This window comes from Dendrobates tinctorius, unplaced genomic scaffold (assembly GCF_039654945.1).
Source record: "Dendrobates tinctorius isolate UK_male_01 unplaced genomic scaffold, ASM3965494v1 ptg000054l, whole genome shotgun sequence".
NCBI lineage: Eukaryota > Metazoa > Chordata > Amphibia > Anura > Dendrobatidae > Dendrobates > Dendrobates tinctorius.
This window is the reverse complement of record NW_027361722.1, coordinates 16,568,135-16,591,545: the sequence shown is the minus strand read 5'-3', so window position 1 is coordinate 16,591,545 and position 23,411 is coordinate 16,568,135. Positions and strand designations below refer to the sequence as shown.

General features: G+C 45.0%; 1 protein-coding gene across 1 annotated transcript in view; it reads right to left on the bottom strand.

Annotated features, from left to right (window-relative positions):
- The window catches only part of LOC141091522 (cell surface glycoprotein CD200 receptor 1-like), a 49,957-nt gene that overhangs the window by 10,005 nt on the left and 16,541 nt on the right, over positions 1–23,411 (bottom strand). The window contains exons 3-5 of the mRNA XM_073577155.1: positions 13,473–13,730; positions 10,229–10,322; positions 3,155–3,215 (exon numbers count right to left, since the gene is read on the bottom strand). Coding sequence (XP_073433256.1) covers positions 3,155–3,215; positions 10,229–10,322; positions 13,473–13,730 — 413 coding nt within the window. The remainder of the gene's footprint in view (positions 1–3,154; positions 3,216–10,228; positions 10,323–13,472; positions 13,731–23,411) is intronic.

Sequence of the window (23,411 nt, the reverse complement as noted above, 5' to 3'; positions counted from 1 at the left end):
CTAACAATGTACACAACTTTTGTTAAAAGGTGAAATACTTTGCATAAAACACAACCAGGTACACACCTGTGGCCTAAAGCTAAAAATAGTAAGACCATGACAAGATAGCCAACTTTGGTTGGCAAAGGTATATACTGTTGGTCCAGAAGGTACACAAGTTTGGTTAGGGCACAAATCTTTCACACTCTGTCATCCTGCCAGTGTACTCTGCCTTGAGGTGACATAAAGTATAGTGCAAAATTGTCCCTCATTACTGAAACCGTCACAGAACTTCTAGTGGTAATGTCATGGTAATCTTGCAAGGTGGTTTCTTCAGAGGTGTCCTCAATGGAAATGGGTTCCTTGCAGATAACAAAATTGTGGAGTACCACGCAAGCTTTGATCACCTCGTCCACAGTTTCTGTCTTGAGGTTGATCGCAGTCAATAGGACCCGCCATTTGGCTGTCAGAATACCAAAGGTACATTCAACCATTCTTCTTGCTCTTGTGAGGCGGTAATTAAAAATGCGTTTTGTTCTTGACAATCCTCTGCTAGAGTACGGTTTCAAAAGGTGTTCTGACAGCTGGAAGGCTTCATCCCCTACACAGACAAATGGCATAGGTGGACCAGATGTTTGCGGCAGCGGTCTAGGGGGTGGGAACTGGAAGGTGTTTCCATACAGTTTACGCCCCATGGCAGACAGTTTGAAAAGTTGAGAGTCATTGGAGCGGCCATAGGCCCCAATATCAACAGCAATAAATTTGTATTCCGCGTCAGCGATGGCCATGAGGACAATGGAAAAATATTTCTTGTAATTGAAATATTCCGATCCCGATCCGGCTGGCTTTACAATGCGGATATGTTTCCCATCCACAGCGTCCAAGCAGTTGGGAAACTGACATATCTGTTGAAACTTTTCTGAAATTTCAATCCACCTCTCTGTTGTGGGCTCTGGTAAAAACTCTTCAGCTAAGGAGTCCCACAGTGCACGGCATGTGTACTTCACAATTCCAGATATGGTGGAAATCCCGAGTCTGTACTGGAAATGCAGTGACGAAAGGGATTCTCCAGTTGCAAGAAATCTGTGGGGAATTAAAAAACAATCAATTAGTTTTAAATCACAGCATTACATACCAAAACTGACCTATAACACTTGGAGATACAAACTACCACCAACAAGATTGCAGTGAAAGTGTGCTCTGATGCGATCACATCCAATAAATGTGGCTTACCTTAAAGTCACCATCAGACGCTCTGCGGGTGAAACGGAGAAGCGGCAATAGGTGTCCGCTTTTCTTATGAGGTGTGCAATGCGCTCCACCAAGTAATCAAAATTCTCCATTTTCATCCTAACATATCCAAAAAATTTATCCGGGTTTCGTCTAAGGTCCATGCAGAGTGTAGAATAGACCCCACGCGTCATTCTCTTGGCTGTGATGGGGTGGATCCACAAACGTCGTCTACGATGCCTGATGCGCTGCTGTCTCGCTCTCTCCTTCTCCAGAACAATCACCCTCAATCGATTCGCCTCCGCTGTAAAATCCGCCAAATTCTTCAAAATATTTCCAATCACAACATCCATCTTCGCCAGTAACTTGCTCTTCTCTCCAACCTGCACTTTCTCCTCTACAACCTGTCAAAGAAGGGCTGTAGGAACACGCTATATATAGTTTTTCAGTAGCCAATCCCGTTCGGAAGGCCACAAGGGTCAATTTTAAAAACCGGATCTGGCGTAATCCGTCAAAAAACGGAACAAAAACCGGATGAACCGGATGAGACGGATCCGGTTTTGTCTGTGAAGAACAAAACGGATCCGGCAGAAAAACGGATCCGTCACATCCGGTTTTACGAAATATTTGCCGGATCCGGCGCTCCGGCACGACGCCGGATCGCGCCTGACGCCGAAAACCTGATGTGTGAAAGTAGCCTAACATATTGCAGTCATCATATTATATAACACTCTCGCGAGAGTGACGTCATCTCCGGTCCTTCGCGCTAAGCTTTACTGGGACCGGAAGATGCCGGGAGCGTGGAGAGGAGATCGGGGGCCGTCGGAAAGTGAGAATAACCTTTTTTTAATTTTTTTTATTATTATTTTTTACATTCTGTCTTTTACTTTTGATGCTGCATAGGCAGCATCAATAGTAAAAAGTTGATCACAATTGTCATACACTATGCTTAACCAGTGTGACCAACCTGTCAATCACATTCCAAGCGATGCTTCAAATAGTTTGGAATGCACTTGAATTCTGCACGCAAAAATTGGGTGAAAAGCACATTTTTTTGCAGGAAAACGCATGCGAATTCGCATGCGTTTTTCCCACGGCGGGAGTTGCGGAAATTTCCGCAGCATTTCTGCAATGTGGGTACTTAGCCTCAGTGTGACACGCAGCAGCGACCAGGGCCCCGCTGTGAGATCGCCAATCATGGTGGATCATCCTGGACAATCTTTTGAACGTCGGTCTCCCGCTGGCCATATTCTAGAATACCCGATTCGTTAGAATCGGGCCACCATCTAGTATTATATAACACTGTACTTACAATTGCTCATTTCGCCTTTCTGCCCAGCTAACTCTTCTCTTTTCTCTGGTCTATGTAGAAACAGGAAGTCTCTTGTCCCTGCGTTTATCGTCCACCTCTTCACCTTCTGATCCAGCTGCTCCTTCCTCCCACCCGTCATAGACTTTTGCAGCCACTCATGACCTGTGCAGAGAAAATTGACCTTCTGTTTCTGCATAGAGCTCAGAAGGAATCAGCTCATTAGTTATTAATGAGGTGATGTCATAGACTTAATGGAAAAGGGAAGAATTAGCTGGGTAGAAAGGCAAAATGAGCAATTGTAAGTACACAGTACTGCATAATATGATGACTGCAATATAATAAGAATTAAAAAAAAAAACTTTGATGGAACTGTTTCATTTCACCATTAAAATAATAAAAACTAATATATGTTAAGTTTGGTATCTCCATAATCGACTTGAAGAATCACGTTCCCGACTCATTATTTTCGGCACAGTAAATATAAAAATGTTGAATTGTGTATTTTTTAACTTTCCACTGCACATAGAATTTTTTTCCCCTGCTTTCAAGTACATTATGTGCTAAAATTAATGGTGTCATTCAGAACTGCAAAAAACAAACCATTATAGGTTTCTTTGACCATCTATTGATTACCTCTTCACCATGAATGTGGGTTTGCTGAGGGTCTGTGTGGACCATTGCTTTGAAGCACGACCTGCAATACAAAAATAGACAAATACAGTTTATCTATATTACATGTGTATATAATATGTAAGGAGGTGGCGGGGACCCTCATGTGCCTCCTGTCCCCTACTGACTGCTCGCAGGATTGTGTGCGGCACCTCATTACTTATTAATGTAATGTGCGGCTTCTTAATGTTATTGTCATGTACTATAAAATGGTGCATTTGTTATGTATTGTGCTTAAGCTTAAGGATAGTATAGGATCATAGGGGTTTAGAGTAGAGGGGGGCATCTTAGAGATAGGATAGCATAGAATATATGGAAGTGTTAGTAAGGTACAAGCAGTATATGGGTTAAGCAGCTGAAAGGAGCCAGAGAGCAGGGCAGAGCCACTTCCTGATTAGAGACAGAAGCCCGGGCACCCTTGCCCAGGGTCGGGCGTGTGAGAAGCAGTGGAGCAGACAGTTGCAGGCCATGGGGATAAAGCTGCTACAGCAGGAAGGAGCCCCAGGCTGGAGAGTAGTGCAGTCGGGCACCAGCTCAACAAAATCATCTGTTGTGAGTTCATTTTCCCCTTCATTACTGAGGCCCGAGGAACTCCCTCTTCTGGTAAAGAAAGATAGTGAGCCTGATTGTCTAACACCTGAGTCTGATGATTGTGACTGGCTGAGTGGAGTTACGGACTGGATATAATGCTGCTGACGCCCTTCTGCCCTGCGGGTGATTTCTCTGTGGGATCCTTGGAGACCAGTCTGAATTCCTGCTCCTCCAAAGCTAAGTTTGCTGCTCAGCCTTTTGCTTTTGTGCTTTGACTTTGTTTTTGCTTTGTTTTTCTGGATTTCTGCCATTCCCTGCTGGGGTGTTCTGAATTCATTTAGCTCTGTCTTCTGAAAATACCGGAGTGCTGATTCAGTTTTTGAAGCCTAGCTGCTTCAGGGCCTTTTTCATATCAGCTGGTTGGCTTATGTTTTTGATAGGGTTTTGGCAGATTGCAGACAGCAGCCTTCCTGTCCTTTTCTATCTAGGTAGTTTTGGGGCCCCGTCTTTGCTCAGTCTATCTTTCTGTCTGTGTTGGTATTTTCATCTTGCTTCACCGTCATTATATGTTGGGGGCTGCCTATTGCTTTGGGGTCTGCTCTGGGGCAGTTTAGATTTCCCCTTTCTTTCTTTAGGCCCATGTATTTCTCCGGCTGTGATCGAGGGGTCTAGGGCATCGTAGGAACCCCCCACGGCTACTGCTAGTTGTGTTGATAGGTTCAGGGGTCTGCAATCTGATAGTTGCCAACTTCTCTGGTTTTCTGGACTTAGCTTGTATTTCTGCTTTTGCCTCCTACGGTGACTCATTCATAACAATCATCCTTGGGACTGATGCGGGGTCTAAGCAGCTGAGATGGTGTTCCCGGCACCTTTCCCAATTAGAACTGGATGAGGGGCTGACAGGGAGCTGGTGACATAGAAGGTACAAATGGGACACGGACTGTCCAAAGAGGCTGCCCGGATGACAGGTAAAAGGAAGGCACGGACGGGACATGGATTGTCCAAAGAGATGGCAGGGATTGCCAGGAGAAAAGAGAGACGGATTACAGTGTGAATGGAGTCTGCCCGGAAGGCAGGGAAAGCGCAGGATATGTGGCTCTGTATGAATCGTGCTGCTAAAGTGATGAGTGCCCTTTGTATTAGTAAAGTTGAACTGTTTGTAGTTCATCTGTGGGCGCCAGTGTGTGGAAACACTACAGCTTGTTGCCACGATTATCACCCTGGCCGCCTTACAAATACACACAAAAATATACATTATAGCTTGTCACAGGTCAAAATGGCCAGTATTTACTCTTATTTTAGTCCCACTGCTCCCCATAGTATTACACTTTTTTCTGTTTCTTAAAATCCACCATATGGTACAAGAAATAGGAGCCATCTTATATAGTTGCAATTTTTAAGTTTTTTTTTTTTTTTAACCAAAGGGTGTGGTGCTTACAGGATTTTCTTTAGTATGTTGATTGTAATTACCATGTCAGTAGTGTTGAGCGATACCTTCCGATATCGGGAAATATCGGATCAGATTGGATCGGACCGATACCCAAAAATATCGGGTATCGCCGATTCCGATACCGGAAACCAATACAAGTCAATGGGACAATAATATCGGAATTAAAATAAACCCTTTCTTTCTTTGTAGGTTAATTCTACATGAAGGAAAACAACTAAGAATAATGTAGAATGTATTGGGGGAGGTGGAGGAGACATTAAAGTCATAGAGCTTTAGCCCAATCAAATGGAATAGCAGGAATTAATTTTTTTTTAAGACGTTCGGAGTTATAAAGATATTGACTATGTTAAAGGGGTTGTGTAGCAATAGAGGGAGACGTTCAGAAAAGGCACATGTTGGCGGAGTGTTGGAACGGAGTGCTTCATTTAGCTTGGAGGTTGACTGAGCCCCTGACCTGGAGGACACGGCAAGGATGCGGGCACCTATATGCACAACATACTGTGAGTAAAGCTTTGGAACTACATGCCCTGCTGTCCTCCACTCATTCCTGCGTCAACACACTCAGCACTGCTACATCTCTGTGCCTGGCACTGCACCATCTACGTCTCTTCACTACCTCTCCATCTACACTGCCCTGGGACTACAGCCCTACATGTGGAGGGCCACAACATCAAAGCTGCACCACACCATCTGACCCAGAGGATCTGTCTGCAGCGTCGGCTTAACATCTTCATTGCCGAACACCACAGGTGGCGTCACGAATCATTCACTCATAACCTTTAATCCTCATCCACACGTTCAACATTTCCCTTTTACAATGGACGCAAAGGGCCACGGACCGGGTCATAGCTTCTGTGACATCTCCCATTGAAACCAACCCCACCCACCCTGGCGGGCAATCCAATTTGGCGGAAATACATAACAGAACAGGTTGTCCGGGCTTTTCACATAATCTCAGTGCATATCTAGGCTGCAGAATGCTGACAATAAGTAATTTACCTTCTGTGGCTAGTCTGCACGGTTTCCAAGATATCATCTCTTGCTTCTAAGATAAGCGTCCTTGGGGGGGTGTTCTGGCATTGAAATGAGAACTTGTCGTTTCCTCCTCCCTCACTAGTTTCTCTTTCCATAGATCATTGTTCAGCGTGTGTCTGGGGGAGGAGCAGCTGGGTGGTCTGCTCGCAGCCAATCACAGCCATGCCATTAGTTAACATGCATAACAGGATGTGCCCACACTTCTTAGGATTCCTCATTGGCTGAATAAAATCAAACTGGCTCATTGCATTATGGGAACTTCCGATTCCGGTATTCGATATGCAAAAAGTATCGGAACTCAGTATCGGAATTCCGATACCGCGAATATCGGCCGATACCCGATATTTGCAGTATTGGAATACTCAACACTACATGTCAGTGATGCCTTCATAGTAAAAATTCTACAATTTAGTGCTAAATAAAAATAACCCCAATGTATAGATGAATTTAAAAAAGGAAAGAGCAGGTATAAAATTAGATTAAAAAAAGGTCAATTTTGTCTTAGTGAAAGGTCATTTTAAAACTATTACATACAGTGTGACGCTCAGGAGAAGACTACGTCCGAGAGTGGACCCTCTGGGTCGCGGATCTGGAGCCCCTGGGCCGAGCGCACCAGGTGATGACCAACCCCTGTACAGGGATCATTAGGGGCAAGACCACAGAGGTCAGAAACGCGACAGCCGGTACCAAGAGGGACGGCTCGCAGGACAAGCAAGGCAAGAGGCAGGCAGGGAAAACAGGGAGAGACTAGGGTACCTAGCCGAGCAATTAAGGCGAGGAAAGAACCCAGCACGGGTACCCATAGGGGCTACAGGGAGAGGCACAGAAGACGAGAAGAGCAGACGAGGAAACCCCAGGAGGAAATATATATATAAACTGACGAGTATTAGACAGGGGAACCAGGAAGGCAGGAGTCGGACCAGGGGAAGAGACAACCAGGAGGTAGGCAGAGAGACTGTGCGGGGAGAACGGACAGGGGGAATGGAGGCAGACAGGGAGGACGGCAACAGCACCGGAACAGGGACAGAAACAAACACCAGGTAATAGCACTAGGCAGGAAGAATACGGGCCAGAACAGTGCGGAGGATCCACACAATCACCAGGCGCCCTCCTCATAGAGAAGTACCTTAGCGCCAGGAAGTGCGTCCCAAGCCCTGCGCGAGGAAGAGGACGGGCGGACGCGCGCCTGCGACCTAAGTCCGGCGCGTGTGACCGCAGCAGGACGGAAGACAGGGCGGGCGCGCGTGCGGACGGAGGCGCGCAGGTGAGAGGATGCTGTGGCAGGTGCCGCCGCTGATGGGGCATCGGCGGGCATGGCCGCCGATGTCACATACAGTACATACCCACAGACAATACATACATTACACACATATATATACACAGTACATACACACATTACATACATATGTATACGCAAGATGTAATAAATACCCATACGACATACATATACATATTGCACTATGCAAACATACATACACACTAAACACACATTACACACATATACACAATGCATACAAACATATTAAATACATCCATACATACCCATACATATACATATTGCACTATGCACACATACATACACACACATTAAATACACATTACATATATATATAAAATGTATATATATACAGAATATTATATAATACATGCATACACTCATTAAATAAAGGAAATGCTGTAGATATAGTATATCTTGACTTCAGCAAAGCATTTGACAAAGTCTCTCATACAATCCTTATTGAAAAAATGACTAAGTATGGAATGGACAAGGCAACTGTTAGGTGGATTCATAACTGGCTTAGTGATCGGACCCAAAGAGTGGTCGTAAATGGCTGCACATCCAGTTGGAAGAATGTCTCAAGTGGGGTACCACAGGGCTCTGTCCTGGGCCCTGTATTGTTCAACATCTTTATCAACGATTTAGATGAAGGAATTGAGGGTAAACTGATTAAATTTGCTGATGACACAAAGCTAGGAGGGATAGCTAATACTAGAGAAGAGAGAGAGAGGATTCAAAAAGATTTAAATAAACTGGAGAAGTGGGCAGCAACTAACAGAATGGTTTTTAACAGGGAGAAATGCAAAGTACTACATCTGGGCAATAAAAATGAAAAAAGCATATATAGAGTGGGAGGAATAGGGCTAAGTGACAGCACATGTGAAAAAGACTTGGGTATACTAATAGATCACAGACTGAATATGAGTCAACAGTGTGATGCAGCAGCAAAAAAGGCAAATGCAATTCTAGGATGTATTAACAGAAGCATACAGTCTAGATCACGTGAAGTCATTATTTCCCTCTACTCCTCTTTGGTCAGACCTCATCTGGAATATTGTGTCCAGTTTTGGGCACCACATTTTAAAAAAGACATCAACAAACTGGAGCAAGTTCAGAAAAGAGCGACCAGAATGGTGACCGGTCTGCAAACCCTGTCTTATGAGGAAAGGTTGCAGGATTTGGGAATGTTTAGTTTGCAAAAGAGAAGACTGAGAGGAGACTTAATAGCTGTCTACAAATATCTAAAGGGCTGTCACATTGTAGAAGGATCAACTTTATTCTCATTTGCACAAGGAAAGACTAGAAGCAATGGCATGAAACTGAATGGGAGGAGACACAGATTAGATATTAGAAAAAACTTTTTGACAGTTAGAGTGATCAATGAGTGGAACAGGCTGCCACGAGAAGTGGTGAGTTCTCCTTCAATGGAAGTCTTCAAACAGAGGCTGGACAGACATCTGACTGGGATGATTTAGCGAATCCTGCTTTGAGCAGGGGGTTGGACCAGATGGCCCAGGAGGTCCCTTCCAACTCTACGTTTCTATGATTCTATGATTCTATGATTCTATGAAACATACAAACATGCAGATATTGCACTATGCACACATACACACACATTAAACACACATTACAGATGTATATACACAATACATGCATACACACATTATACAGTATATACACATAAGACATGCATACCTACATACATACTCATACATATTGCATTATGCACACATACATACACACATATTAAACACACATACAAATACATATAAGCGATACATACCGATACATACATTTAAATATTGCATTATGTAAACATACACACATTAAGCACACATTACTTACGTATAAACACAATACTTACATGCATACACACATCACATATACACATAAGACACATATCGATACATACATATAGATATTGCACTATCCCTACATACATACACATTAAACACACATTACACACATATATGCACAATACATGCTGTGAGAAGGTCGCTGGTAAAATACTAAAGGGGAGATATGTGTCACTAAGGATGTTAGCCTCAGTGATAAGAACCTGGTAAAATGCTCCAGAAAGGTTAATCAGCCATATTAAGGGATGGGTTTTTGTGGACATCTGAAGAGTGGGTGGGAGGATGCTCACCATATCTCCACCAAAGGGTGTGATCCAGAAAGTAAATGTGAAGCCTTGGGACTTATTCAGTGGTCGGTGTGTCTGGAGAAGTGATCTCCAAAGCTGTGCTCATGTTAAAAAAAACCTGATCCTTGCTTTTTTCCCTCGAGTGAAAGGATCCCCGCAGCTACACAGACTGTACTGTATGCTATTTTGTTTTCCCGTTATGCCAAAAGGGCTGTGTATGTCTACCTAATTTTGCACTGTTTTATGCAGTACGTTTTTAATAAATCAGTAGAAAAATGCACTTTTTTTTAAATTTCTCTGCACTTGGAATTTTTTCTCCCACTTTCTAGTACACAACATGGTAAAACCAGTGGTGTCATTCAAAAAGTACAACTCGTCCCGCAAAAACAAGCCCTCACATGGAAGGAAAAATAAAAAGTTTGGGATCTGAGAAGAAGGGGAGCAAAAAACGAAAATGTAAAGCCAAAAAAACCTCTGGGGTTTAGGGGTAAAGAGAAAGAGGACAGGATCTCTAATGCCACCTGGTTGCAATCCTAAATATCAATACTGACGAATAGGATTGTTACATCCAAGTCGAGGCACTTGACTTCTATTTATTACCTGACATATGACAGTTTCCAGATGAGAAGACATGTTAGGATTAGGACTACGCTGATCACAAATCCCAGAACCACGGGAATAATCCATTTTGTCCCTGTAGGAAAAAAAATCAGAAGATTTCTAAATGACTGGAATTTACAAAGATTAAAGTTTTATGATAAAAATGTAAAAAATTTCACAGGTCCAATCACTTAAAGGCCAAGTCATGATTAGGCTTTAAGTCCAAATTAAATGATTTATTTTTTTATTTAAGTTTTATTTACATTTTTTAATTTTCAAACTTTCAGTTTCATCTTCACTGCATTTGATGTGGGATTGCCAACCAAGCCCAAGCCCAGGTCTTTCACTGTGCATGATGGCTGATTTAATTAGCCATCATGTGCCTCTAATAGCTGAAGGTGGAGCCGTGCTCTTCCTGTGGCTGCTAACCAGTTAAATCCCAGTGGACTGGCTGGAAGACTGTCATTGAACCCGTCTAACGGTACACCTGTCACAGGATCAGGGCACCGAAGGTCTTCATGACAGCCGGGTGTCCGTTGATGACCCCATGCCTTATATTACGATCCTCCTGTGAAAGCCGGCTCGTAGCCGGCATTCATAGGAGATCATGATTTCTACTATACATTGCAGTAATGCTGAAGCCGTGCTATGTTTAGAACAAGTGATTGAAAGATCACAGCTTCAAATCTCCTAAGGGGAGTATACAATAAAAGACAATCAAAACATCGCATCTACACCAAAATGGTATCAGTGAAAACATCAGCTCAGGGTGAAAAAAATAAGCTTTCACCCAGACCCAGATCCCAGAAATTAAAATTAAAAGTGTTACGGGTCTCAGAAAATGGCGACATAAGAGAAACTATTTTTCTTACAAATTTCCAAATTTTTCTCACCACTTAAATAAAAAAAAAATATACTTGTTTGGTATCTGCGTACTCGAATTGACCTGAAAAATCATGATGTCTGATCAGTTTTCCTATATAGTGAACATGGTAAATAAAAAAAACAGTTGTGGAATTGTCCCGCAAAAAACAAGCCCTCATATGGGTATGTGGACATAAAGATAAAACATGTTATGACTCTTGGAAGAAGGGGAGGGAAAAACGAAAGCTAAAAAACGTAAAATTGCAAGATCATGAGGGGGTTAATCAGGGAATCCTCCATTTTCAACACGAGTTGTATTTTTTGAATTGATACTCGGTGACACCCAAAATTTTGCTGACTCTTTTTAGAGATCAGGTCGCCAATTTTTAGGAGCCTATTAGAAGTGCTGATAAGTGGAATGTATCAGAGCAGTGGAACACATGCAGCTATCTACTGCTCCCATTGTGTTCCATAAAAGCTGACTGCATCAAGATACAGTTAGGTCCTCTTTGTGGTGGTTATTTATAGTGCTCAACATAAATGAGTACACCCCTTTAAAAAAATATATTTTAATCAATATGTCAATAAACCCAAGAATAATTTCCAATTTATTGACAAGATTGAGTTTCATAGAAAAATGTTGAAACCACAATATGAAAGCCAGGCTAATAATATAATTCTCATTAGAAAATCTTTAGTTTTACTCAAATTACTTGATGCTAAAAATGAGTACACCCCACATCAAAAACTACTACAACTACTATTTTGTATGACCTCTGTGACGTCCGTCCGCGAATCTGGGCTGCAATAGGGACAGCACCCCGAGAAACCCCGAGACCCTTAACCCTTATACAGGGATCTGGAATTGTAGCAAGGCCCAGGGGGTGGCTGTCTAGAGGAGCAGTGGGCCAGAGCAGGACGGTCGCCAGGGGAAAAAGGCAGGGAATCAAAAACGTAGACAGAAATCGGGAGAGCAGCGGAGGTACCGAATCGGCAGGCAGTGGCAGAGTAAACAGTCCAGGCCAAGGTCACAAAAACGGGAGAGTGGCAACTGTACAAAAACGGCAGGCAGTAGCAGAGTCGAATATCCAGGCCAAGGTCACAAACCAGGAGAGTAGCAGAGGTACAAAATCGTCAGGCAGTAGAGGGGGTCAGAAATCCAGGCTGAGGTCAGAGTCAAACAATAGCAAATCACACCGTAGCACACAGGGGAACCAAGAATATATCCGGCGGCTTGCAAGACCAGTCCCAAGGTATTTGAGGGATCAGGTCATCCCTCACAGGTTCCCGGACTGATGATGTCATCAGGACCGCCCCCAGGGCCAGGCCAGATGGCGATGCACCAACCCCTTCATGACTGACAGAGGAGCAGAGCCTGCGTCCATCAGATGCCTGTGCAGGAGTCCCTTCTCTGTCGCCGCCATCACTCAGGGGTGAACCACGGCGCCTCCCAGTGGCCAAGGTAGGAACAGCAGGCCTCGAGTCAGACGGCGACGTAACAGTCCGGGGCCTCCTGGTGGCCGAGGTCGGGACAGCAGGCCCCGAGTCTGACGGCGATGTGACAGTCCGGCACCTCCTAGTGGCCGAGGCCAGGACAGCAGGTCCCGAGTCTGATGGCGACGTGACAACCTCCATGACTTTAAAAGACAATGCCAAGTCTTTTAGGCCTGGAAGGAACAAGTTGGTGACATATTACATATTGCAACATCTATCTTTTTCAATTCTTCACGAATGATGTCTTTTACAGCCTGGATGCTGGATGGAGAGTCATGACAACTTGTCTTTTTAGAAATCCCTATAGGTGTTCGGTTGGGGTCAAATCAAGAGACACTTGACCGACCATTCAATTTCATTGATGGTGTTGTAAAGACACAGATGTACAGCTCCATATTGAATGAGAAGAAGCCACCATCACTCTGGGCCCTGGGTTGACGAGCATGTTTCCAACATGACAATGATCCAAAACTCATATCTCTTGCACCTCTGAAGAAGAATGGGAGGGGAAAGTTATTCAGTGGCCAATTGTCTCCTGATCTGGGAACCAATCGAATATCTATGGGGACACTGAAGAGACAAGATGTCATCACTCTCCATCCAGCAGTCAGGCTCTTAAAGAGCTCATTCGTGAAGAATGGAAAAAGATGTTGCAATATGTCACCAACTTGCTCTTTTCACATCCAGATCTAAAAAGGTCATGCGAAATACTAGAGGTAGTTGTTTTTGATGTGAGGTCTAATCATTTTTGCATTAACTAATTTCAGCTAAACTAAAGGTTTTGTAATTATTACCTTATTTTCATGATATGGATTAAAAAAATGTTCTATGACAAATCAGACTAGTCAAAATTTTGGAAACTCTTCTTGTATGCGGTGAGACTTACCACCACTCAACGAAATGTTTTTCTTCCATGGATTTACAAACGTTGGATGAGACACACGACAAGTCACTGACGTTCCATTAATTCTCTTTCTCCTGAATGTGCTGATCACTGACCACGTCCGATCCGGATCTTCCAGTTTTGTAGTGTTTATATCAACTGACTGTGGGATCCAGGAGATTTCTGCAGGTGGATTCCCACCGATGGCTCCACATTCGGGAGATCCGTCACTGTTTAATTTCAGGAATGTAGATGGCTGAGCTGGGGAATAACATGATGTTTGGGTATTAGTACAATGAGATTTGTGGATATGAGATGAAGGTTATACTTTAGCCCTGTTTGTAAAGATTTCCATGAATAAGTAAGCTATCCATTGGATGTGCTACAAAGTATAGGTTTGACTGCTGGGACCACTATTGATTCTTAGGGTGGTCTCTGCTCTTGGTTATAACTTCTCTACAGCCCTCTCGTCCTGCCCATGAGTAACCACTGTAGTCGTTGGATGTCATTGTACAGAGGATTTAAACTTTACAGTCTCATTAATGTTGTAGCCAAACCCCCATTAAAGGCGTGTTGTAACACCTCTGCGGGACTAATGTAATAACCTGGTAGATGTTTTGCAGAGGCAAAGCTGTTAATAGCCTCTTTGAAGCAAATTCATAGAAAAGTGAGGATGGACACGTGGGTGTTACTGAGACTGTGATGTTCTCAATAACCTGAATGCGTGACGCGGACAGGTCACCAACAACAACTTGGTCAACATACTCTTTTTATGCCGCTGTAAATAATAAACCACATATAACCTCATAATCATGCATTATATACTGTACCCCCAACACTTTCCACCTCCAGGAGCTTTTCTGACCTCTCATTCTACATCCGTAGACATTAACATGGAATTGATCCTGTTGCAGCTATAACATTTCCTACCCTTCTGAAAAGTCTTTTTTGAAGATTTTGGAGATGTCTGTTGGAATTTTTGGCAATTTGTCCAAAAAAAGAATATGTGTGGTCAGACTCTGATGTTGGGGGGAGGCCGGGGTCACAATCTCTGGTCTAGTTGTTGGATGGGGATGAGGTCTGCTCTCTGTTTGGCCGCTCATGTTCTTCCCTCCATGTCTATATGGACCTTGTGCACTGGGCACAGTCATGGGCAACAGGAAAGGGTCTTCCCCAAACTGTTCCCACAAAGCTGAAGATACAATTGTCCAAAATGCCTTGTGCTGAACTAGTAATGGAACTAGGAGATAAAAGCCAACACCTGATAACAACAAGCCCATAGCACTATCCTCCTCCACCATCTCTGTACAGGGGCACCATGCAGTCAGGGGATAATGTTCTCCTGGAATCACCAAACTCAGACTACTTCATCAGACGCAGATAGAGAAGTACGATCCCTCACTGCACAGAACACGTCTTCTCCAGAGTCCAGTTGTTCTTGGTGATGTAAGGCTGCATGCAGCTGCTCGACCATAAAAACCCATGCCATGAAGTCAGTACAGATTCAGATTTGGAGGTTTGAAACTTTGAGAGAAGCGGAAGAGAAAGTGGTCAGGATGTAATTGCAAGTATGCAAATCACATTTAAGTGGTCAGTGGTGGAAGTGTTAAACATAAAGGAAATCACCTCTAAACCTTATGTATCTCACTATATACAGGTGTATCTCACAAAACTAGAATATCATCAAAGAGTTAATTTATTTCAGTTCTTCAACACAAAAAGTGACTCTCCTATATTCTATAGAGTCATTACACACAGAGTGATCTATTTCACGTGTTTATTTCTGGTAATGTTGATGATTATGGCTTACAGCCAATGAAAACCCAAAAGTCATTATCTCAGGAAATTAGAACACTTTATAACAAACAGCTTGAAAAATGATTTTAAAATCCGGAATGTTGTCCTACTGAAATGTATGATCAGTAAATGCCCTCAATACTTGGTCGGTGCTCCTTTTGCATTAATTACTGCATCAATGCGATGTGGCATGGAGGCGATCAGCCTGTGGCACTGCTGAGGGGTTATGGAAGCCCAGGTTGCTTTGATAGCAGCCTTCAGCTCATCTGCATTGTTGGGTCTGGTGTCTCTCATCTTCCTCTTGACAATACTCCATAGATTCTCTATGGGGTTAAGGTCAGGCGAGTTTGCTGCCAATCAAGCACAGTGATACCATTGTTTTTAAACCAGGAATTGGTACTTTTGTCAGTGTGGACAGGAGCCAAGTCGTGCTGGAGAGTCGGCAGAGGGAAGCATGAAGTACTCTAAAATTTCCTGGTAGATGGCTGCGCTGACTTTGGTCTTGATAAAACACAGTGGACCTACAGCAGCAGATGACATGGCTCCCCAAACCGTCACTGATTGTGGAAACTTCACACTAGACCTCCAGCAGCTTGTATTGTGGCCTCTTCACTCTTCCTCCAGATTCTGGGACCTTGATTTCCAGGGTCTACTGTGAAGTATCCACAATCAGTGATGGTGGATACTCACATATGGGAGAGGGGACATTGCCAGTGTTTACATCACCTAAGCCTTTGATTGACAAAATTCATAACTCCATTCATAACATTATGTTTAGTCACAAGCTGAGCGCTTATCAAAGACATTTATATCTCAACATATCTCTATTAGCGCTACAATTAACGGGAGTGCCCTTATTCCTCTACTTTTTTTCTACAGTGATATTATCAGCTCAGAACTGGCAGCAACCAGTGGGACCCAGCTATATCCATCTACTGATTGATAAAGTCTGACCAGAAGTCATCTTCATGGAAGAATTCCTGCTAAAATTCCTACCTTCTTCATTAGTTGATACCTTTTAATGGCTAACTGAAAAGATGGTGACACATTGCAGCTTTCGAGACTACTCAGGTCTCTTCATCAGGCTAGACTAATACAAAATCTGAAGTCACATATTTATGCACAATACAGCCTAGAAAAAATGCAATAGATAAGACAAGTGACGTGAAGCAGAACTATCAATATGGGAGAGGGAGAAACATAAATATAAACATTGGACCAGTTCATAGATAAGGAGTCTGGATGTTTTATCCTGAATATTTTTCTATCTACTGGCTAACACGGTACAAAGATATACATCTTACCTTCTTCATGGAATCAATGACAAGTGACTCAACTATGGCAGAAAACATACAGAAAAATGGCAGCAGGTGCGTTAGACTGAGGAGCCAAAATGCAAAATATTTGGCTGTAACAGTAGAAGTTTCTTCCTGAAAGGTTGGAGAGCAGCACAATAATGAAGGTCTACAGGCAACAGTGAAGCATGGTGGAGGATCCTTCAAGCTTGTAGCTGCATTTCGGCAAATTTAGATGGGGCTTTGGTCAGGAATATTGATGTCATCCTCAATGCTGAGAAATCCAGGTATATAGTTACTCATCATAATGAAATACCATCAGGAGACATCTGATCGGCTCCAAATTTATTCTGCAGCCGGACAACTCCAAACATACAGCCAATGTCATTAAGAAAATGGAGTCTCAGAAGTGATGATCCAGCCTCCACAGAGCCCTGATCTCATATCATCCAGTCTGTCAGAAGAAACAGATGGATCTCCAAAAGTGACATCCACCAAAGATCTGTGGTTAGTTTTCTGAGATGTTTGCACTTCCCTGTTGAGTTGACGCAAAAACTGTGTGCAAATGAGAAGTGACCGAGGAAAATTGATGTTGTCTTGAAAGTAAAGGGCAGTCACCATATATTCATTTGAATTAGAATTTCTTTTAGTAATTATCTTTGCATTTTGTTAATAGATAAAAAAAAATAAACTGATAGCACCTTTCTTTCTGTCAGAATTCTTTGGAGCATTTTTTCAACACTTGTCTAAAACTTTTGCATTGCACTGCATAAAACTTTGGTGAATGGCTTCTAGCAATGTTATTCCGTCAACTAACTTTCACCCTTAGACACCTATTTTAAAAAAAGGTATCAGAACCCCAATCATGAGGATGAGTAATAGATTACAACTAGTGTTGAGCATTCCGATACCGCAAGTATCGGGTATCGGCCGATATTCGCTGTATCGGAATTCCGATACTTAGTTTCGATACTTTTTTCATATCGAATACCGGAATCGGAAGTTCCCATAATGCTAGGAGCCCGCTCGATTTGATTCAGCCAATGGGGATCCTCAGAAGTGTGGGCACATCCTGTTAGGCATGTAGGCATGTTAACTACTGGCATGGCTGTGATTGGCTGCTGAAATGATGTCATGATGCACTAAAAAAACCGCTGCAGCCGCCATTTCTGGTCACTCTGCTGTGAATTCAGTTAGGGACAGGCTGCTCTTGAAGACTGTGAGGGACAGTTAGAAATAGCGATCATCAAAAATATATATTGCTCTACCCAGGCTACATAATCCACCACTGTAGCATTTTTGTAGCCCAGCAGCGCTGTTTTAATAGCTGTCTGCAAGGGCTGTGTGAGTGCAGACCCACGCTATGTAGTGTGTCCTGCAGACACGTCTGCTTGTAGGCCGCTCAGCGTGTGTCTCTGCCTCATACACATTTTTCTTTTATTGCTGCTTTTTTTTTCTCCTCTATAGTGTGCTTCCATACGTATCCATATACGTTGGTTGCAAACACTAAAGGAGTGGACAGCGGAGCCTTTCAGCAGCCTTTCAGTGCTATAGCCCATTTCTCTGCACTGTTTTTGGCTGTCTGATAGGTCTCTCTGTGTGTGAGTGCAGCTCACGTTGCAGTGTGTTCTACAGCCACCGCTGGCTCATACATAGTCCTTTTATGCAGCTAATTTATCCAGATTTTTGTTCCTATATTAGTGTGCTTCCATCCGCATCCATTGTCATTGGTTGGTTGCAAACACTATATAGGATTAGATAGAGGAGCCTTTTTGCTGGCTTGTGCCCTTCAGGGCCAGCCAGACTAGTATCACCCTATTTTTTGGAGCCTCATCAATTGCATTGTAGGTTAGCTTCCTGCATTGTAATCGCTCCAAAAAGTTTGTGATACTATAGCTTTCAAACTTTGGTCACATCCTTTTCTTTCCCCCCCCCCCAAAAAAAAAAGGAAATAAAGTTCACCAAACACTCCACTTTACCGTTGTGTAGGCCACATTAGATCATATTAAAGTGTAGTACACACACTCTTAGCCAAATTAGTGTTTCTTAAACTGGTTAGCAGGTGTTCAAGAATAAGAACACTAAGCCACCCCTTTTTTACTTTTCTGCCTATCTTTATCAGTCTACCAAGATGAAGAAGGCAGGGAGTAAGGCACGTGGTCGTTGCCATGGAGTTTCAGCAGGGAGAGGACGGGGGGATTCAGCAGGGAGAGGACGTGGGGATTCGGTGTCTGCTGCGGCCACCAGTGACCCGGCATTCCCCACTTTTACCAGGCAACAGTCCTTCATGCGCAGCTTTCTAGGACCTCGCCGTACCCCACTGCTGCGTGACGAACAAATTGAAGCCATTGTCGGATGGATGGCAGCTAACGCATCCACTTCAATGACTTCCGCATCCTCCCAAGGCCAGAGCACTGAAGAGCAACCATCTGTCTCTTCACCACCTGCCAAATTGCCCAGGCAGTCTGAGAGCCCTGGACAGGAGCCATCTCAAACTTTACTTCTGTTCTCAGAATCTGTTGGCTTGGAAAGAGGTGGCCAGCCAAGCAGCATTCTAGAGCGTGAAGAAGAAGGAGTATGCAGTGATGCGCAACTGCTTTGTCCCTCTGAATCTGAAGAGGCGGGTGGGCCAGTGCCTATTGTCAGCAAACCTCAGTGCTCATCTGATGATGAGGAGACTCAGTTGCCAATTTCTGGTGCGTACGGTGCTGGCGAGACAACCCAGGACCAGCCGGTGCTTGAAGAGGGGAGTGGAGATGATGAGGTCCTTGACCCATCATGGCGTCAGCCACAGGAAGGTGGTGGGAGCAGCTCTGAGGAAGAGATTCCCCGAACGGCCAAAAGAGGAGGGAGAGGGCGGGGGCAGACTTGGTTACCTGTAGCCTCCACTTTGGCACCTGTGAGGAGCAATCCTCTTCCAAAACACAAAACGGGCGCTCCCAGGACTTGCAGTGCGTGGTCTTTTTTTGACACAGTTGCAGATGACATTTGCTTTGTCAAATGCAAGCTGTGTCATCAGAAAGTGAAACGAGGGAAAAATGTGAGCAACCTCAATACCACAAATATGTGGAAACATGTGCGTACCAAGCACGAGGTGGAGTTACACAGACACACTGAAGATGTAGGCCAACCTTCAGCAGCACCTACCACCTCTTCAGCTCGTGTTGGGGCCTCTTCCTCCAGCTCACACACAGCTGGTTCGGCTTCCTCACTGGAACGCCATGGAAGAACCACTGCCACTGTTGTCCAGAGACCCAGTGAAATTCCACCCACTGAACCACGTTCGCAGTCATCAGCACACTCCCAGGCCACTCACCAGCAATCGGTAGCACAGGCATGGGGGAAAAGCGGCCATACTCGGCAAACCATCCCCGAGCACTGGCTCTGAATGCCGGCATTGCCAAACTACTGGCCCTTGAGATGCTGTCATTCAGGCTGGTGGAGACTGACACCTTCCGGAACTTGATGTCATTGGCAGTTCCACAATACAATGTGCCCAGCCGCTTTTATTTCAGCTGGCAAGCCGTCCCTGCCCTGCAAAAGCATGTGGAGGGAAAAATTAAAAATGCGCTACTAAACGCCGTCAGTAGCAAGGTCCACCTGACCACCGATGCGTGGACCAGTAGCCATGGACAGGGACGATACCTTTCCCTCACTGCCCATTGGGTCAATGTTGTAGAGCCGGGTACAGATCTGGAGAGTGGCTCTGTACGTATTCTGCCAACTCCAAGGATTGCAGGAATGCAGTCTGTACATATTGAGTCCTCCTCCTACTCTAGTTCCTCGGAATCAGCACTGCATGAGCCTGTTAGGCCAGATAAGAGCACGGGTGTGGCCAAACGTCAACAGGCTGTCCTTAAATTAATTTCTTTGGGGAATCGGAGCCACACAGCACAGGAGCTCTGGAATGCCATCAAGCAGGAGAGCGATGTGTGGTTTGTGCCAGCGAATCTCCAGCCAGGTTTGGTAGTGAGTGACAATGGCCGAAATCTAGTGGCAGCTCTGGGCCTAGGCAACCTCACTCACATACCATGTCTGGCACACGTGCTCAATTTGGTCGTGCAGAGCTTTCTGAGGGACTATCCGGATCTTGATGCACTGCTGCACAAGGTTCGGCTAGAGTGTGCTCACTTGTGGCGTTCCAGCATGGCAAGATCGCGCATTGCATCTCTGCAACGACGATTCCACCTGCCAGAACATCGCATCATATGTGACCTCCCCACCAGGTGGAATTCAACGCTACATATGTTGGAGCGGTTGTGTGAGCAGCAGGCAGCAGTAATGGAGTACCAGCTGCATCAGGCGCAAACAAGTCGCACTGTGCGCCGGACACACTTCACCACCACTTAGTGGGCCACTATGAGGGACATCTGCCAAGTTTTGCGTGCCTTCGATGACTCCACACGGATGGCCAGTGCAGATGATGCACTAATCAGCATGACTGTCCCCCTCATCTGTCTGCTTCAAAAAACCTTACAAGCACTAAGTGAGGAGGTTTTTGAAGAGGTCGAGGATGAGGAGTCAGAAATGCCATCTGCTTCTGGCAAGTCTGCGCAACGTGCTTCCACACAAAGGCCCAGGCAGGGGACACTTAGTGAGGAGGATGACGAGGAGTCAATGGAGGAGGAGGAACACATCTCTCCAGAGGAGGGAGGTACACAAGGCTCTAGTAGTCAGTGTGTACAGCGAGGGTGGGGTGATGCTGAGCAGGCAGAGATGCTGCCTCAAGCTGGGGACAGCGTTTCCGGTCCAGTTGGCAGTCTGCAGCACATGGTTGATTTCATGCTGCAGTGCTTGTTAAATGACCGCCGCATCGCCAACATTCTAGACACGGCTGATTATTGGGTGTACACCCTCCTAGATCCTCGCTACCGGGACAACTTACAAAGCCTCATACCACAGTTGAACCGGGAGCGAAAAATGCGGGAGTACCAAGAAACACTTGTGCAGGCCATCATGTTCTCCATTCCCCCCGCAAGTGTTGCTGGTAGTGCTTTTCAAAGCAGCCATGTGGGTAGAGGCAGTGGAGGAAGCTCTGCACAAAGAGGTAGCAGAGGCAGTGCCGCAGGACAAGGCAAGGCCAGTATGGCCCAAATGGGGAAAAGTTTTGTGGGACCGCCACAAATGGCTACACCATCACAGACGGCTCCAGTCAGCAGGAGGCAACGTTTCCGTCAGATGGTGACAGACTACTTGTCTTGCCCTGTTAGTGTACTCCCAGACGGCTCTTCCCCGTTCAAGTATTGGGTCTCTAAGCTGGATACATGGCCAGAGCTTAGCCAGTATGCATTGGAGGTGCTGGCTTGCCCTGCTGCCAGTGTATTATCGGAACGTGTCTTTAGTGCTGCAGGTGGTGTGGTAACAGACCGTCGCACGCGACTATCCGCCGATAATGTTGACCGGCTTACTTTTCTGAAAATGTACAAGGCCTGGATCTCACCTGAATTTGCCAGTCCTCTTCCAGAATAAATAATTGGCTGGCAACAGGATCCAGGTCTCCTGTTGTGTTCATGTTTCTATGACCTGAACTTTATTTCCTGGGCTACAGCAACGCCCATTGTTGCTCAGAAGTGCTGTCCACACAGACAAAACACTCGCTCATGTGTAAGTGGGGTTCGATAACGTCAGCTGATCCCCTGCTGTGTGTATGGCAAAGTGTCCTTCCCCCTCCACAGTCAAACAACCTCAGATTTACACCTGGCTCCAAGTAGGCCTCGGCCTACTACCTGATTTTCCCTGGGCTTCGACACCGCCAGTTGGTGCTCAGAAGTGCTGTCCGCACAGACAAAACACTCGCTCATGTGTAAGTGGGGTTCGGTAATGTCAGCTGATCCCCTGCTGTGTGTACGGCAAACTCTCCTGCTGCCTACAACTTCTGACTACCTCTGATTTAATATGTTCTCTGATTTGCCCTCTGTTTCCACTCTGTTTTGAGTATTTCCTCCGGCCTACAACACCGCCTGTTTCTGCTCTCAAGTGCCGTCTGCACAATCCACACTTGTTCCTGTGTTACCTGGGTCCTGTAACATCTGCTCATCTCCAGAGGTGAGCACGGCAATGTCTCCTGCTTTGTCTACATTCCCACTACTTGTAGTGGAAATGTGGACAGAGCAGGAGACATTGCCTGACTCACCTCTAGGGAGAAGCTGCTGTTACAGAACCCCAGTAACACAGGAACAAGTGTGGGTTGTGCAGACGGCATTTCAGAGCAGCAACTGGCGTGGTTGGAAGCCAAAGGAAATACTCGAAACATAGTGAAGACAGAGGCCTAATTGGAGTACGTTGACAGTTAGTAGTAGTCTAGAAACAATCGCAACCTGCCACCAAATAGGCCTCGGCCTACTACCTGATTTTCCTTGGGCTCCGACACCGCCAGTTGGTGCTCAGAAGTGCTGTCCGCACAGACAAAACACTCGCTCATGTGTAAGTGGGGTTCGGTAACGTCAGCTGATCCCCTGCTGTGTGTACGGCAAACTCTCCTGCTGCCTCCAAATTCAAACAACGTCTTATCTTAAACTGCCTCCAAGTAGGCCTCAGCCTACAAAATGACTATCCCTGGGCTCCAACATCGTCAGTTGTTGCTCGGAAGTGCTGTCCACACAGAAAAAAAACACTCGTTCATGTGAAAGTGGGGGTCAGTAACGTCAGCTGATCCCCTGCTGTGTGAAGGGCAAAGTGCTGCTGCCTCCAAATTGTAACTATTTCAGATTTAAACATTCTCTGATTTGGCCTCTGTCTCCACTCTGTCTCTAGTATTTCCCCTGACCTCCAACACCGTCAGTTCCTGCTCACAGTTGCCGTCCACGCATTCCACACGTGTTCCTGTGTTCCTGGTGTTCTGTTACGTGAG